The 18,512-nt window shown below is 40.5% G+C and overlaps 2 protein-coding genes and 1 pseudogene across 2 annotated transcripts; all 3 read left to right on the top strand.

Moving 5' to 3' along the window:
- Positions 1-4,881: 4,881 nt before the first annotated feature.
- On the top strand, positions 4,882-6,234 carry LOC103732063 (hemoglobin subunit beta-Z-like). The gene is made up of 3 exons (XM_008830585.3): positions 4,882-5,007; positions 5,126-5,348; positions 6,025-6,234. The coding sequence occupies exons 1-3, from the start codon at positions 4,916-4,918 to the stop codon at positions 6,151-6,153; spliced, it is 444 nt and encodes a 147-aa protein (XP_008828807.1). The 5' UTR covers positions 4,882-4,915; the 3' UTR covers positions 6,154-6,234.
- A 4,315-nt stretch (positions 6,235-10,549) lies between these two features.
- On the top strand, positions 10,550-11,856 carry LOC103732062 (hemoglobin subunit beta-Z-like). The gene is made up of 3 exons (XM_008830584.3): positions 10,550-10,675; positions 10,794-11,016; positions 11,641-11,856. The coding sequence occupies exons 1-3, from the start codon at positions 10,584-10,586 to the stop codon at positions 11,767-11,769; spliced, it is 444 nt and encodes a 147-aa protein (XP_008828806.1). The 5' UTR covers positions 10,550-10,583; the 3' UTR covers positions 11,770-11,856.
- Positions 11,857-17,070: 5,214 nt separating this feature from the next.
- On the top strand, positions 17,071-18,297 carry LOC115069931 (annotated as a pseudogene).
- The last annotated feature ends 215 nt before the right edge of the window (positions 18,298-18,512 follow it).

Below are 18,512 nucleotides of genomic sequence, written 5' to 3'. Positions count from 1 at the left end.
TTCTTGTTGGATCTAAAGGAGGAGCAACTCTTGCTTGCACTCCCACCCTATGCTGGATAGCTTCTGTTGTCAACTTGTCAATCTGGGTAGAGGGAACCTCAGTTGAGGAATTTCCTCTACTGGACTGGCCTGTGGACATGTTTATGAGGGAATTTTCTTGATTGTTGAGTGATGTGGGAGGGCCCAGCTCACTGTGGGTGGTGCCACCCCTGGGCAGGTTGTATAAGAAAGCAGGCTGAGCACAGGCCTGGGGAGCAAGCAGCACTCCTCCATGGTCTGTACTTCTGTTCTTGACCTGAGCACATACATGCCTTGGCTTCGCTCCATGATGGACTGTGAACTGAAGGTGAAATAACGTCTTTCCTTCCCAAGTTTGTTAGGTCAGTGTTCTTATCACAGCAATGGAGAAACAAACTAGGACACCCCCCAGAAAGGGATTTTCACAACAGTCTGTCAATTGTGTTTATCTTTTCAAAGAACCAGCTGTCAGTTTCTGTTGGTTCTTTGCCTTCTTTGTTTGCATTGCATTGATGTCTCCTCTTACTGATTTCTTCTCATCTGCTGGGTTTGATTTGTTCCTATTTTTCCACTTTCTTGAGTTGTATCATTTAAACATTTATTTGTACTCTTTCTGATATTTTTAGATTTTATTTGACTGAAAAAATTTTATTGTGTTTTTGTATATTTCATATAATACATCTTCATCAAATTTAGAACCCTCTCACCTCCCCCTTGCCCATATACCCATAGCCCCCCGCTACCAGATTTACCAGATTTGAGGTATTCTGTCATATATGTTAAATCCTATCTGGTCAAACATTAGTATCTAGTTGTCCTTCCATGCAAGTCCATCCACTGAAGTCTAGTCAGCCTATTTAAAGTCACTCCCTTAAAGAAGATCAATTCTCCCTCACCCCGCAGTAATCACTTGCCAATAGTTCCTTGGCTAGGCTTGGGGCCTACTGCCCATTTACCCCATTCAATGCTCGGTTTTTATCTGATTGAATCAGCATGGGTCTTGTGCATGCTGTTACCATTGTTGCAAGTTCATGAGCAAGTTCCCAGAGGCCTTAAAGTATCTGTTTTCTTATGTTCCTGGACCAACCCTGGCTCTTACAATCTTTCCACCCCCTCTTCTTTTGGGTGGGTGAGGTTTAGCATAAGAGTCCCATCCAGGAACAGGGACTGGACTCTGTAGTCTCTTATTCTCTAAAACTTAGCCAGTTGTGGTCTGTACACAGACTACATCACACTCTGTTGTATGAAGAAGCTTCACTGTTGACAGTTGAGGGATGTGCTAATGTAGGCACTTATGGGTACAAATTTCCATTTTGGGAATGCTTTTAATGTGTCCCAAAGGTTTTGTTGTGATGTGTTATCATTTTCATTGAACTAGAGGAGTATTTTTCTTTCTTTCTTTCTTCATTTCTTCTTTGTCCCATTTGCCATTCAGTGGTGCATTGTGTAATGTTCATGAATTCAGGTAGTTACTAGGGATTTTTTTGCAGTTGAATTTTTGTTGAGTTGCATTGTGATCAGATAGGATACAATGAGTTATTTCAATTTTTCTGTATTTATTGAATTTTGTTTGTTCCCTAGTATGTGGTCTATTTTAGAGAAGCTTCCATTTGGCTGCTGAGTAGATGTGTATTCTTTGGTGTTTGGGTGGGATATTCTGTAGGCATTTATTGGGTTAATTTGATGTAAGTTTTTATGTAATTCTGGTGTTTCTGTTTATATTTTTGTCCAGTGAAGAAAGCGGGATATTGAAATCACCCAGTATTACTGAGTTGGGGTTAATCTGTTCCTTGATGTTCAGTGGTATTTTTTATGAAATTGGTGTATGTGCCAGAGTTTGGTACATATATGTTTAAGGTTATAATATCTTCTTGATTAATTGTTCTCTTGATCAGAATGAAGTCTCCTTTTCTTCCTCTTCTGATTAATTTTAGTTTGAAGTCTATTTTGTCTATTCTGATTGTTTCTCAATCAATTTTCTTGGAATAATTTTTCTATACTTTCATTCTAAGATAGTGCTTATCCTTGAAAGTAAGATGAATTTCTTGCAGAAAAAAGGATAGATTTTGTTTCTTAATCTATTCAACTAACCTCTCTTTTGACTGGGAAAGTGAGGCCATTAATGTTTAAAGTTATTATTGAAATAAGTATGTATTGCTTGTTGTCATTTTTTTCTGTTTGTGTTCTTAGTTCTATTTTGTGTTTTATTTTATTGAGTAATATATTTATTTAATTGTTATTTGATCTCTTTGAGACAGGGTCTCCCTGTAGCACCAGCTGTCCTGGAACTTGCTATGCAGACTAGACTGGCCTTGAACTCACAGAGATCTGCCTGCCTCTGCCTCCCGAGTACTGGGATCAAAGGTGTGCACAATCACATCCAGCATCTATTTTGTGTTTTAATGATCACAGCTTCATTTGTTTTCTTTCTGTAGTTTCTTGGCTATAATTATTCCTCTCTTTAATCTGCAGTAATGCTTCCAATATTCTATGCCTTTGGAGTGTGGAGATGGTGCCTGGAAAGTGGGATTTTGGCTAATTAATCAGGCTAGTTTGGAGCACACATTGTATGACCCAGGCTGGACCTGGAAGTGAGGGGATGATGGCTCTCTATTCTTTTACAGGCCTATTAGGAACTCTACCCTTTAAATTTTTATCAGAATTGTGGGGAATAGAACTCAGGTTCTTTACCTTGTGCAGCAAGCACTTGACCTTCAGAAGTATCACCACAGCTAATTTAAAAATTATTATTAGTAGTATTTATTTATTTTTTTGTGATAGGGTCTTATAAGACCAGGTGACCTGGTCAATATGTAGCTGAGGGTAACTGGGACCCCCTGATATTTCTGCATCTAAAAGAAGGGATTCTAGGTGTGCTCTATCATACCTAGCTTCAGTGACATGATTTCATTCAGTCCTAGAGGATAAGGGGAAAACCAGTTTGAAGATAAATCTTTAGTTAAAAGCACAGATAATTTCTTCATCTGTGTTATAATATTGTTGCTAACTTTAGCCACAAAAGCACAAGATTGAGCCAGATGGTCAAAGCTTCAGACTTTATGATCTAGGAAGGTCACATTTAGGCGAAGAACCCTTTTCCTATCATGTTGACTGACACATATGAGGCAGACCTGAACTATAGATGAAGTTATTCATGTACAGTTGTGTCCCAGCTGTGACACTGCATATGAACTGTTACAGGAAATAGCCCACACCACTATAGAGTTGTTTTAGAAACACAGCAAAAAAGCAAGGAAGGCACTTACAGATGTTATATATTAGAATAATGCTACCTGAACTCATTGCCATGATCAGCCATTCAAATCTCTGGACTATCCTAAGAAGTGTCAATACATTTTCATAAGCAAATGGAAGACTGCGATCCAATCCTGAATCACTAGCTAGTCTCTCATCCATGAAGAATGCACACTGTCTGATAACTAGACAAGTGCATTGACATGGAGGAAATTTTTATGGGTCAAGGGAGATATGCTGAATTTAGAACCATGACTAGGTCAGAGATGCAGACCTATACATAATTATAATACATTCCTATATAGAAACTGAAGCTTTATGAAAACTCTTTTCCCTGCACTATCATGACACTTATCTAACCCCACAGACAAAAGTATTAAAAGGCCAGCATAGCAGTGTCCCTTGGAAACCTCTTCTGATATATATATATATATATATATATTTCACCAACTGCAATTTTTTACAAGTTTAATTTCTTATTTAATAAATACTATATTAGGTAATTCTTTGAGGATTTCATAAAATACATTTTGATTGCTTTCACTTTCCTCCTCCACCTCCACCCAGATCAGCCCCACCTCCCTACATCTCCACTTACTGTTCTTTTTTATTTAAAGCCAATCAAGTCCAATTTGTGTGGCTCAAACACTCTTCGGCGTGGGGCCATGTGCCACAGCATGGTCCACCTACCAGGGGGCACACCCAAAAAGAAAACCAACTCTCCTTCCAGCAGCTATCAATTGTCAATAGTTCCTCAGTTCAGGGTGGGTCTTGGTGCTCCCCCCTCTCATGCTGTTATTTTGTCTGGTGGGAGCTTCTGAAAGTCTTGCTGCAGTTTGTATATGTAACTAGAAAACACTGCATCCTTTTACTTATCCACTGCCTCTGGCTTTTATATCTTTGCACCCTTCTGCAAATTTCCTTGAGCCTTGCTGGGAAAGTGTGATATAAAAGTCCCATCAAGTGCTGACCATTCCCCAGATTCTTATTCTTGGTTGTGGATATCTCTGTGTTAATCATCATGTACTGCAAAAAGAAGCTAGTCAGAAGTTTGAGAAGTGCTTACATCACTCTATTTATACCCTTTTCACCTTCCCTAACACCCCTCCAGACGTCTCCCGGCACCCACTCCTCACCCCTTTCAAATTCATGGTCATAAGAATTATAATTTGTGTCATCTGAGATTCTGCCTCCATGCCTACAAAGATTCTCATTATTTCAAAAAGTTCATATTTCTTCTATGCTTCAACTGTAATCTAATGCCATCTGTAAAGTTAGACTCAAAAAATGTAAGAAATATTGATAAAAGAAATCCTAAAAACATCTCCTAATGTGAGGGAAAGCAATCAAAGTGAAGGGAGAAGGAAAGAAAGAGGAAAATAAGGTTCTAAAAGAGATTAACAGTAGGGTCTCCATGAGGGACCAACTTGACACTATCTTAATGGGAATGCTATCTAAAACTTACCCCGCTGGACCCCACCCTGACTTGCCCAGCATCCTTTAACCAATAGCCTCAGAGCATTCGGTAGCAGGGACGGGCTAGGAGGCCCCCCATGAGGAATAAAAGGCCATGCTTTTCTGCAGTTGAACATGCTTACTTCTCAAAAGTGGAGTTTATTGCTAAGCTCCTAGATCAGCAACCATGGTTCATTTGACAGACCAGGAAAAGGAGGCTATCAAATGCCTGTGGTCACAGCTCGATGTGGGAGCTGTTGGAGGAGAAACCCTGGGAAGGTAAGCAGTGGGGACAAGGACTAGGGAGGGGAGGAAGGAATGTTTGCCTTGCAGAAATCCAGGGCCTTTCTCAATATGTGATGTACACTGCCTTAAAATATACTGGTTCATCTCATAGGCTCATGTGTGTCCATCCATGGACCCAGAGGTACTTTGGCAACTTTGGAGACCTGTCTTGTGTCTCAGCCATTATGAACAACCCAAAAGTCAAAGCCCATGGCAAGAAAGTGCTGTCCTCCTTTGGAGATGCTGTTAACAACCTGGACAACCTCAAGGAGGTCTTTGCCAATCTGAGTGAGTTGCACTGTGACAAGCTTCATGTGGATCCTGAGAACTTCAAGGTCAGTACTAAGCTTATCAAGTGTTAATTTGAATCTGACTTGGGGAAAAAATTAGAAGCTGAGTCCAAGATTGGTAATGCTCACACAGTTTCAAAAGTCATCATTACAAATTGGTGACAATAAATGCTTAAAAGAACTTGACTTTATCACACTACAGTTTAAATCAATTTTGTTGAAACATAATTATAGATGTGTTTATTTTGGAGAAAAAAATCAGAGGGAGGCAGATCTGTGCAAGTGGTGACAAAATTTAGAAGTGTTGGCTTGTCACTACAAAGGAGATATAATTTATGTCTTAATTTTTGATGCATAAGAAATTCAGAGAGAGAGTTCAGAAATGGACTTTTTATAATCAATTTGTCAAACCTACAAGAACATAATAAATTCTTACTGATTAGGTTATATAGAGCATTGTTCTAAATGGTATTTTCCACTGAGCATCCTGTATGGCTGAGTGCCTATGTTTAAATCTATCAGGCTTTTGGTCTGTGAGAAAGGGACAAGGGAGGAAAATAAAATTGGTGGATGGAGACAAGTGAGGATGTGGGCAAGAAAATATTGAATGGGAGGAGAGGCTCATGGGTGCTGAGAAGGTTTATTTAAACCCTTGTTTTGCACACATTTCTTATGGGCTTTCCACTTCTCATTCCCGTCTGTCTTGTTGTTTATCTCACAGCTCCTGGGTAACATGCTGGTGATTGTCCTCTCTCTTCAGCTTGGCAAAGAATTCACCCCTGAGAAGCAGGCTGCTTGGCAGAAGCTGGTGGCTGGGGTGGCCAGTGCTCTGTCCCACAAGTACCACTGAGCCCTCTTTCCAGATGGGCATCACTGCTGTGTGTCCTCAACTCCCTTCTGCACATGAGTGCTGGACTGGGCCTTGAGAGCACAGCTTCTGATTAATAAAATTCATCTTCTCAGCAATGAAACATAGATGTTTTGTTTGGTCTCTTTTTCTGGGGTGTGTTAAAGGAAAAAGTTTGCTGGATTCATGGGAGAAGAGGAATTTATGGGAAAACAAAGCTTCTCTGAAAAATGTGTGAAGACTATGGGAGGAAAATAGGTGTTATGGGAGGGTGATAGGGGTCCATGGTGCACAAAAAAATGATGATGTCTTATAAAGAGAAAAGGCTAATTCAGTTCATTCATGTTATACCATTGTATGTAGCAAACCGTTCTTACAGAGATTAGGACTACTGCAAGTAGTTCCTGAGAAGGAATAACTGAGTGATATTTTAACATTTTTAAGAGAAATTGTTGTAAATGGATATGGTTTAATATATAATTATTGGTTTAGTTTACTTGAACACACATTTTAAAGTTTTTAGTTTGTCACATGAATCATGAGACTGACTTCAGGAATTGAGAGTATTATCTGGGGACTTCACACACACAAAAAGTCACTCACGAGCTTCAACTTTAGATGGGTATATTTGGTGGGGGTTGATTTTGTTGTCTCAGTTCAGGTTAAAGGCTAAGACATGATATCAGGGTGCTGTGTGTTGTATTATAATGTACTGTGCCTTAAAGTGAATTTAGTGGAAGGATAGAAGCGGTAGAAGCATTTGGAAATGAAGGATGTTCACAGAAATGAAGTCTACATATATGCGAGAAGGCCCATCTTTTGAAACTATTGAGTGAGAGCCTGGTACCTTGAATGGAGCCTATTCTAAATATGGGTAAAATACAGCAAGATCTGAGGGTATAGGTCCTTTAGTATAAAAATGTAAGCTTGCACTATGTTGTTGGATGTAGTAAGCCAAGCACTCAAGAGGTTAAGGCAAGATTGCAAGTTTAAAGCCTGCCTGGACTGTGGTGTGAGTTCAAGAGTATCCCAACTTGAAATGATGAGACCTGGTGTCCCAGTGAAAAAGCCAAGATAGGACAGGGATTATCTTAGTGTAAGTGGCTGCCAGTAGTCACAAATCTGTGTTCAGTTCACAGTAACATAAAAATAAAAAATGATGACTTAAACTAACAGCAAACAATAAATGTCCTTACCATCATATCTGAGAAATACCATTATTAGGAAAGTAATCTCCTGACAGACGTCAAATGAATTCAAATGTTCAAAAATGGGACATGATGTAATGTAATGAATATAATGGTTTAAACCTAAGACGTGAAGTGAGGTACAATGAAGGACGACTGGACAGAGAGACAATGAGGAAGACATGGTGGCAGATTTACCAGGGTGAGTGGAAGGAAGAGGAGACAAGGGGTGCAGAAATCGCCCAGCCTGTGTGAAAATGCGCAGGGGAGGTGACACACGCACCCAATAAGCTCATAGTACTTGGATCTACTTGAAAGAATACAGAGTTGCTTAGGGAGGTTGGACCTACAAATCCTGAGTAACTGATATATTGAGGCTTCATCCTTACATGTGAATTTTTGATATTGTGTTTCTCATTCTTGCCATTATTGTTATTATGGTCCAAGTATCCAGACAGAACTTAGACTTTCTATCTCTTGGAAAGAAAGATACAGAGTGAGGTATTTCCAGCCAGGTATCTGGGACAACATAGTTGAAAAGCAGCTCATCCTTCACAAGTTGTGTCTCTGGATAAATTAAGATTTAAAATACATGAATGGTAAATAATATTTAGCCATTTTGTTTTTTACATCTATGAAATATATCTAATTGCAAAGATCATAAATGAGGAAAGTTAGTCACCAACATGATTGTCCTCAGTAGTTAATATTGTTCCACGTATCTGTGAGTGTGCTCAGCAAGGAGCTGAACAAGCATGCCTGCTTTTATGTATGTATGTCTGTGTGAACAGAAGCAAAAGAGCAACCTTTTCTGATCCTTCCTCGGGTCCTGTCCATCTTGTTATTGTTTGAGACGGGTCTTCTCATTTGCCTGTAACTCATTATCTAACAAGGCAGGCTGGCCAGTCAACATCAGTGATCCAACTGTCTCTTCCCCAAGCTCTGGAATCACCATGGCTGGCTTTTAAAATTTCACCTGGCATGTGGGGAGTCAAGCTCACATTTTTTTGGCTTGCATGAAACATACTCTATCTACTGAGCCATCACCACAGCTCCAGTTATTAGTATCATTCTCATTAGTGTTACTATTGCTATTTCATTTTCTTGTGACAGGGTTTCATATAGATGGGTGAGCTTGAACCCAAATGTAGCTAAGGAAAACCAGAATGCCTGATATTCCTGCATTTACCACCTAATGGCAGGGATTATAGGTGTGTATCACCATCCCACGTTCACTCACATCTTTTGTTTGTTTTTCATTCAATTTTAGATGTTGAGGGGAAAAAAGACTTGGAGATAAATATTTAATTAAATGCACAGAACTTTACTGCACATGCCTATAATAGTGTTATTAATTTAGGCCACAGAGGCACAATATCAAGCTAAAGCTTCATGTATGACCTTGGATTGCTACATTTGGGGGGAAAAGTCTCTATGTGTGAGGTAGATGAAGTTGTTCATGTGCAGTTGTGTCCAGCTCAGACAGTGGGTATGGGATGTTAATTCACAGGCATAATCCATGACACTTCAAAGTTGCTTAACAAAGAAAGGAGTAAAAAAGCTGTCACTTAATAGGTAATGTCTGAAATCATTAGATAATCTCCAGACAGCATCCACACCAAGTAACACTGATACCTTTTAATGAGCCAATTTAAGTCCGCAGTCCATTCTCACTTACATCATCGCTAGCTCCCCCTGGACAGTGGAAACAGGCATTGGCTGATGACTACCTAAGTGTATCCACAGGGAGGCAAATGCTATCCTCAAAGTAGACATGCTTTGTTTAAAAGCATGCTAGTTCAGGTTGCTGACCTACAAGACATCACAGCAATCTGTACCTATGAAGAAACTGAGGCTGTATGGAAACTGCTTTCCCTATTGCTAGTGTGCTCCTGGGACACCATGCTCTAAACACTCAGGGAATGTATTTAATAATATTATACGACTATTTCTTGCAAACTACTTCTGAGTAAGAGTTATACATGTACATAAATATATACACACACTAATATATATTTGTACCATTCTGTAAATTTTATTTTTTAATAATGTAAAATATTTTTTTTAAATCTTTAAGCATAAATCTATTTTGATAATATTAACCTCCACCTTTTCTCCTTCCAGATCTGCCCCCCAACTCCATAACCAACCAACTTACTGTCTTCTTTTTGTAAAGCCCATCAAGTCCAATTTGTGTGGCTCAAATACGCTTGGGTGTGGGGCCATCCTCTGAGCATAGTCCACCTACCAGTAGGCACACCCTTTAACAAACTGACTCTCCCTCTTTCAGCAGCTATCAATTGCTAATAAGTCCTTAGCTAGGGGTGGGACTCTGTGCTCACCTCCCCCTTCCCTGCTGGTATTTCGTTTGGTGGAAAGTTCTGCAGGTCTGGTGCATGCTGTCACAACTGCTGAGAGTTCATATGCACAACTGGCTGCTGTGTCTAGAAAAGTGTTTCCTTGTAGTTATCCACTGCCTCTGGCTCTTACAATCTTTTTGCTCCCTCTCCTCTAAATTTCCATGAACCCTGGGTAGAGGGTAAGAGACCATATATATATATGTATAATGTCCCATGTAATATTGAACACTCCCTAGTCAGTTGCACATTGACAAGTTCTTGGTCTCTATGTTAACCACTCTTTAATGTATAATGAAGAAGCTAGCCTGACGAACTTTGAGAATTTCATCCACTAACTTGCTATTTACATTTCGCCACTCCCTATCTGCCATCCAACTTCTCCCCTATTCCCTGTCTCCACTTGTTCTCAAATTCCTGTTCATAAGATCTCACCTGAGACCCTGACTCTTGTGTCTAAAATGACTCATTATTTCAGATAAGTTCATATGTTTACGCTTCAGCTACAAACTACTGAATTCTGTAAAGCTAAACTCAAAAAAGTAAGAAAAAATTGATAAAGAAATCATTTAAAATCTCCTACTGAGAAGGGAAATAATCAAGGTGAAAGGAAAATAAAAGAGGAAGAAGATTTTAAGCAGTTTAACAGTAGGGTCTCCCATGAGGGGGCCAACTTGACACTATCTTAATGGGAATGCTATCTAAAACTTACCCCAGTGGACCCCACCCTGACTTGCCCAGCATCCCTTAACCAATAGCCTCGGAGCATTGGGTAGCAGGGACGGGCTAGGAGGCCCCCCATGAGGAATAAAAGGCCATGCTTTTCAGCAGTTGAACATGCTTACTTCTCAAAAGTGGAGTTCATTGCCAAGCTCCTAGATCAGCAACCATGGTTCATTTGACAGACCAGGACAAGAAGGCTATCAAATGCCTGTGGTCACAGGTCGATGTGGGAGCTGTTGGAGGAGAAACCCTGGGAAGGTAAGCAGTGGGGACAAGGACTAGGGAGGGGAGGAAGGAATGTTTGCCTTGCAGAAATCCAGGGCCTTTCTCAATATGTGATGTACACTGCCTTAAAATATACTGGTTCATCTCATAGGCTCATGTGTGTCCATCCATGGACCCAGAGGTACTTTGGCAACTTTGGAGACCTGTCTTGTGTCTCAGCCATTATGAACAACCCAAAAGTCAAAGCCCATGGCAAGAAAGTGCTGTCCTCCTTTGGAGATGCTGTTAACAACATGGACAACCTCAAGGAGGTCTTTGGCCATCTCAGTGAGTTGCACTGTGACAAGCTTCATGTAGATCCTGAGAACTTCAAGGTAAGTTCATGACTTACTCATGTGATCATTTTGGATCTGACTTGAGGGGAAATATGGAATTTGAGAGCAGCTTTGATAATGCTAGCACAGACTCCAAAGTCATCATTCAAGATTTTGTGAGAGCACAAAACATAATTATAGATATGTTTATTTTGGAGAGAAAAATCAGAGGGAGGCAGATCTGTGCAAGTGGTGACAAAATTTAGAAGTGTTGGCTTGTCACTACAAAGGAGATATAATTTATGTCTTAATTTTTGATGCATAAGAAATTCAGAGAGAGAGTTCAGAAATGGACTTTTTATAATCAATTTGTCAAACCTACAAGAACATAATAAATTCTTACTGATTAGGTTATATAGAGCATTGTTCTAAATGGTATTTTCCGCTGAGCATCCTGTATGGCTGAGTGCCTATGTTTAAATCTATCAGGCTTTTGGTCTGTGAGAATGGGACAAGAGAGGAAAATAAAATTGGTGGATGGAGACAAGTGAGGATGTGGGCAAGAAAATATTGAATGGGAGGAGAGGCTCATGGGTGCTGAGAAGGTTTATTTAAACCCTTGTTTTGCACACATTTCTTATGGGCTTTCCACTTCTCATTCCATCTCTCTTGTTCATCTCACAGCTCCTGGGTAACACGCTGGTGATTGTCCTCTCTCTTCAGCTTGGCAAAGAATTCACCCCTGAGATGCAGGCTGCTTGGCAGAAGCTTGTGGCTGGGGTGGCCAGTGCTCTGTCCCACAAGTACCACTGAGCCCTCTTTCCAGATGGGCGTCACTGCTGTGTGTCCTCAAATCCCTTCTGCACATGAGTGCTGGACTGGGCCTTGAGAGCACAGCTTCTGATTAATAAAGTTCATCTTCTCAGCAACAAAGCATTGATGTTTTGCCTGGTCAGTTTTTCTGTGGTGTTTTATATAGTGTCATATTCTGAAACTATTCCATGAGAGGTTGATGGCTTGAATGAAGCCTACTCAAAGAGGGAGCACATAATCATTGTTAGAACAGGAAATGACCTAAGCTAGGACTCTGCTGTTGAAGGTAGTAAGCCCAGCACTTATGAGGCTAAGGCAATACTGCAAATCCAAGGAGTGCCTGGGAAATTGAGCAAGTTCAAGGATAAACTAGATAAATAAATGATACCAGTGTCACTATGTAAATGGAAAGATGGGATGGGGATGTAGTTGAGTATACAATGGTCGCAGGAGGCAAAAGTCCTGTTTTTAGGCCCCAGTAACATGACATACCTACATATACATATATATATGTATATATGATCAGTATTCTAACTATAATATCTGAGACTCAGTATTATTAGGAAATTAATCTCCTCATGCGTATAAAGTGGATTCACATTTTCATAAGTCTGACATCAATATTATGATTTAAATCTAAGAATTGAGACATAAATTTAAGGAATAATCAAAGGCAGAATGAGGAAGACATGGTGTCAGATTTACCAGGGTAAGAGGAAGACTAAGGAGGCAAAGGGTGGAAGAACTCACCCATGTTGTGTGAATATTCCCAGGGCTTGGCCCAGTACCCTTGTTTACCTGGATCTGTTTGAGAGAGTGCAAGGTTGCTTAGAGAGGTTTGATGGAGGCCCAAGTCAGTCTCTAATATAGACACCTGAGATCTTTAAACTTTGGAAGGTAGAGTGCTCTATCTTAGAAAACATGCCTACCACTAATCATTTCCCAGAATCCACGTGTTATTCAGACTTTGACTGGTTAATTATATTTAAATTAGTCTCTTTATTTTCCCTAAATGAGGCAATCCTAGTTCATGATGCCTGAAGCTTTGGATTGGTTTTGCGCCTCAGTGGTCTGAATCAATAATATTATAAGGCAGATGATTAAATTATTTGTGCATTTAATTAAAGAAATCTTCTACTCTGCTTCAAAGAAGGAAACAAATGTTTCTTACAGTTTCAGTTCAGGGTGTTTCTGAGCACTGTGGTCTTAAATATGACACAAAATTGTACAAATGATGTTTCTTTATTGTGCTCAAAATTACTTCACCAAGTTGGTGAGAACTATGGACATTTTCAATATGTTTCCATTTCTCATATACACTGTCAGTCTGGTTGGCTACCTGGATGGATAGATGTCATACTTTCTACCTCCTAGAAAGGAAGGTACAAATGGAGGTATTTCAAGTCAAATATCCATTTCAAGTCAACATGATTCAAAAGTAATTCATAATTTATGCATACATATCCAGATGAATCAGGATTTTAATAAATGAATGATAAATCTTTCTCCATTTAGCTATCTCCGTCTATGAAAATATTTATGATTATAAATAATGAAAATAATTCACCACCATTATTATCAATAATTATTATAGTTCTATGTATTTATATGAATGCATCAGTGAGGAGTTGCACATGGACACATAGTTGTATGCCTTTGGGTTTGAACCTTAGCTGTCCTTCCTCAAGTGCTGGCCATTTCATCATTTTTTAACACAGATTTTCCCATTGGTCTGGCCCTCACTATGCAGGCTAGGTGGGCTGGCCAGCCAGCCTCAGTGATCCAACTGTGTCTTCCTCAAACTCTGGGATTACATGCATACATCACTATGGTAGTGTTCAAATTTTTATCTGTGTTGAGGGGAGCAGAACTCAAATTCTTCGACTTTCATGATAAGCAATCTACCTACTGAGGTACTACCACAGCTCCGTTTATTTTATTATTACTATTATTATTATTATTATTATTATTTATTTGTTTCTTTTGACAGAGCATTCCATATAGACCAGCTAACCTTAAGTCTAAAGTGTAGCTGAGGGTCACCAGGACCTCTGAGATTCATGCATTTACCCCCTAAGAACAAGGATTGTAGGTGTGCTCCTACATTGCCAGCTTCACTGACATCATTTATTTCATTCAGTCTTAGATATTAAGATAAAACTATTTGAAGATTGTGGGAGACAGGTTTGAGCCTAGGGTGAAAGTCTTATTGACAGCCATACAGCAGGCACCAGCCAAAGGCCCAACTGCTGGAGCCACAAGGAACGTCTTGTGACATTTGCTCCCATTGGCAGATCATGAGACTGATGCCTAGAGCTTGCCACTCACTAATCACCACCCTTGAGATTCCAAATTGCAACACTTAGACAGCCTGGGTCACGTGGTTCCCAGGAAACCAGACCCCATAAGGAAACCCATTATGCTAATGAGGTCTCTGACTCCCGATGTCGTGATAGGATATAGCCCTGCCAAAGATCTGAGTTGTAACTTCTTGATTGGACCCCTACCCCTATATAAGCTTCTGCCCTTCTATAATAAACCAGATCTGCATCAAGAAACCTGGTCTCCTGTGTCTGAATGTGGCTCTGCTGACAGTCTCCTCACCAGCCCTGGGGGCTGGGACCCACAGAAGTAGTGAAGGTCTGAGGCAGCGCCACAGTGAGCAGAGGAGCAGCCCCAGCCCTGGGAGAGCGGAAGAGCTGCCTCAGCACCACAAGAAGTGGAAGAGCGACCACAGCTTGCTGCTGCAAGCGGGAGCGAAGGGCAGTGCCCCTGCGATCAGGGGCGGTGCCTGTGCCCTGGCAGGCAGCGCCCCTGCAATCACAGGTGGCACGGGAGGGAGCAGAGGAGCAGCGCCCGGAGACAGCACCCAGCACAGGAAGAGTGGAGGGGCAGCTGCCCTGGCAGCTTCAGAAGATAAATGTTTAATTAAATGCACAGATAATTGCTTCATCTGCCCTATGGTATTTGTTATTAAGTCAGGCCATGGAGGCAGGCACAAAATCAGGCCAAAGCTTCAGGCATCATGACCTAGGATTGCTACATTTAGGGAAAGAAAAACTTTGTGTGAGGCAGCCTTGAACTGCAGATGCAGTTGTCCCAGCTGAGAGAGTGGTATCAAGTAATAATCCATAGACATAACCCATGAAACTTTAGAGCTGTTTTACAAATACAAGAAGAGGCAAAGTAGGTACTTAGTTTTATCATGTTAGAATGAAACTGTCTGAAATCATTAGAACAATCAGTCTTTCCAATCTAATTCAGACTACCCTAAGCAACCTTCATCTAGTGTCATGAACAAATATAAGGCTTCACTAGAGCCAGCCTCACCAACCAGCTCCTCTTATCCAGTGGAAATGGACATTGTCAGCCAAGAACATTGACAAGTGGCAAACACTATTGCTCAAAGTAGACATGCTGCATTCAGAGCCAAGGATGCTGACCTCTGTTACAGCATATCAATCTTATCATGATAATATGCTTCTATACAGAAATGAAACTTTATGGAAATTGGTTTCCTATACTATTATAATTCTGGGAGACCAAAATCTAAATGCTGAGTGTATGTATTCAGATCTGAGCATAGCAGTGTCCTCACCCTGGCTTTCCCCTCCTCCTTTAACCAATAGCAGCAAAGAGTTGGGGAGCAGGGAAGAGCTCCTAAGGACCCTGTGAAGAATAACAGGACAAGTTTTTCAGTAGCAGAACATACTTGCTGATAAACACTTTAGATTATCATCAGGCTACTTCTAATAGAGTTAAATATATACATAAACACATACACACATATATATGTATGTATATATATGTACATATAGATGTTTACTTTCATCAGTCTACAATATTTCAATTTTCATTTAAAGATAATATCAAATAGGAGGCTGGAGAGATGGCACCACAGTTAAGAACACTGGCTGTTCTTGCAGAAGACCTGGGTTTGAGTCCCAGCACCCACATGGCAGCTAACAACTGTCCGTAACTCCAGTTCTAGGGGATTTGACAGCCTCTTCTGTCCTCTGCAGGCATTGCACGGTGCGGGTGCGCTTACCTTCTTGCAGGTAATACACACATACACATAAAAATAATAAAATAAAAAGACAATATCAAATAATATTTTATGAAAACTTTGAAAATCATAAATCCATTTTGATCATATTCACCCCCCATCTCATCTCCTTCCAGATCTGCCCCGCCCACTTCCCTAACCATCCAACTTACTGTCCTCTTTTTCATTTTGTAAAGCCCATCAAGTCCAATTCGTGTTGCTCAATATTCTTTGTGTGTCCCCCTGAGCATGGTCCATCTACCAGGGGTCACACCCTTCAAAAACTGACTCTCCTTCTTTCAGCAGCTGTCAATTGCTAGTAACTCCTGGACTTGGGGCGGAGCTTTTTTCTCACCTCCCCCTTCCCTGCTGGTATTTTGTCTGGTGGGAGCTTCTGCTAATCTTGAGCATGCTGTCACAACCAGTGGAGAGTTCATATGCACACCTGGCTATTGTGTCCCCAAAACAGTTTCCTAGTAGTCATCCACTGACTCTGGCTCTTACCATCTTTTTACTCTTCTCATGCAAATTTCCATGAGCTTTGGGGGAAGCCTTGGGTGTAGAAGTCTCAGTTAGAGCTGAGCACGTCCCTCTGTCTTTTATTCTCTGCACACTGACCAGATGTGGGTCTCTGTGTTACTCACCATTTAATGCAAAATGAAGCTCATTTGATGAAGTTTGAGACTCATCGCTAGCACTCTATTTATAACATTTCTACCCTTTCCTCCGCCTTCCACCTCTCCCCTTTCTCAACTCCCCTTTTCCTCTCAAATTTCTGATCAGAAAATTTATATTTGTCTCATCTGAGACCCCAATTCCTCGCCTAAAATGACTCTTATTATTTCAGATATGTTCATGTATCTATGTTTCAGCTGTAAGCTACTGGCCTCTGTAAAGGCAGACTAAAAAAATAGAAAGATTGATAAAGAAATCCTAGCAAATGTTCTACTGTGATGAAAAGGAACCAGGCTGAAGGGAGAATGAAGGAAAGAGGAAACAGGCTACCCAGCTATGGAACAGTGGAGTCTCCACAAGGGGTCTGCTTGACAGCGTCTTAATGAAGATGCTATCTAAACCTTAGTCTACTGGACCCCACCCTGAGTTGTCCAGTCTCCCTTAACCAAGAGCCTCATAGTATTTGGGAGCACAGAAGGCTAGCAGGTCCCCTGTGAAGAATAAAACCACATGCCTTCTAGCAGTTGAACATAATTACTGTGAAACACCTGAAATCACCATTATGCTGTATATCAGTAACTATGGTTCATTTAATAGATCACGATGTGGTCAATATCACCAGTACATGGGGAAAGGTGATTGAGAGAGACACTGGAGGACAAACCCTGGGCAGGCATGCTAAGAAGAAACTGTGCCACCTAGAAATCCAGGACACTTTTCATTATGTGATAAACTGAGTTTTAAATTTACTGGTCCCTCTCACAGGTGCTTGGATGTCCCTACATGGACCCAGAGGTACTTGGCAACTTGGGAGACATGTCTTGCATGGGAAGAAAGTGATGGCCTCTTTTGGAGAAGCCATTAAGAACATAGACAACCTCGGGGAGGCTTTTCCTCATCTGAGTGACCTGCATTATGACAAGCTACACGTGGATCCCAAGATCCTCAAGGTCATTTCAGGACATAATTGTGTGTTTATTTTGGGTTTCACTTGGGGACAATAATGGAGTTTAAGGTTAGGATGGTAATGCTAATACAGATTCAAAAGTCACCATTAAAGAACTGACTGATACAGTTAGTGGCAGTCAAAGTGTAGATTAGCATACTGCTAGTCAGAAAATTTTATCCAAATAGATTTTTGCATTTGTTTATTTTGGAGAAAAAAGTAAGAGAATAGCAGATCTGTGTAAGGAGTAATGGAATTTGGAAATGACTGCTTGTCATTATTATGTCTTAATGATTGGTGTATAGGAAAAATAGGGGATGGAATTTTAAAGACATACTTTCTTCTAACCAATTTCACAGGGTCTCTAAATATTTAATACATTTCTAGTGAATGTAAATGTGTGTGGTGATTTGTTCCCACATTTGTTCAAAAGTTTGTACTTTGATTAGCAACCTTGTAGGGCTGACATGCTATGTTCAAAGAAATTATTCAGTGGAAGAAGAAATGGTAAGAGAGTCAAAGAAAACTGCAGGACTAAGGAGAAGTGGTGAATCAGGCCTGAGGATGTTGAATAGGAAGAAAAACTGATAATACTGACATTATCAGCAGAGCTGCCTGCATGGATTTGGGGCTTGGCATGCTCAAAGAGTAAGGTTGTAATCTTCTATTTCATACACACTCTCTTTGGACCCTCCACTCATTCCCTTATGTTGTGCTGTCTTTCTTCTTACAGCTCCTGGGTAACATGCTGGTAATTGTGCTCCCTTTTCCGTGTGGCTCAGAATTCTCCCTAGAGGTACAGGTTGCCAGGCAGAAGCTGGTGACAGGGGTGGCCAATCTTCTGTCCCACAAGTACCACTGAGCCCTCTTTCCAGATGACCTGCGCTCCTGTGTTTCCTTGAGACTCTTCTTCTGCACATGAGTGCTGGACTGGGCCTTAAGAACTCACTTTCTGTTAATAAAGTTTATTCTCTTCAGCAATCAAATATTGATGTTCTGTAGGGTCTGTATTTCTGTTTTGTGTTACAAAAGGTTGATGATTTCATGGGAAGGGAGAGACTTAGTAAGAAACCTGAG

Source organism: Nannospalax galili, unplaced genomic scaffold (assembly GCF_000622305.1).
Source record: "Nannospalax galili isolate Female #2095 unplaced genomic scaffold, S.galili_v1.0 scaffold635, whole genome shotgun sequence".
In the NCBI taxonomy this organism is placed as follows: domain Eukaryota; kingdom Metazoa; phylum Chordata; class Mammalia; order Rodentia; family Spalacidae; genus Nannospalax; species Nannospalax galili.
The sequence above is the reverse complement of the archived record's forward strand: the minus strand, read 5'-3'. Positions and strand labels throughout refer to the sequence as shown.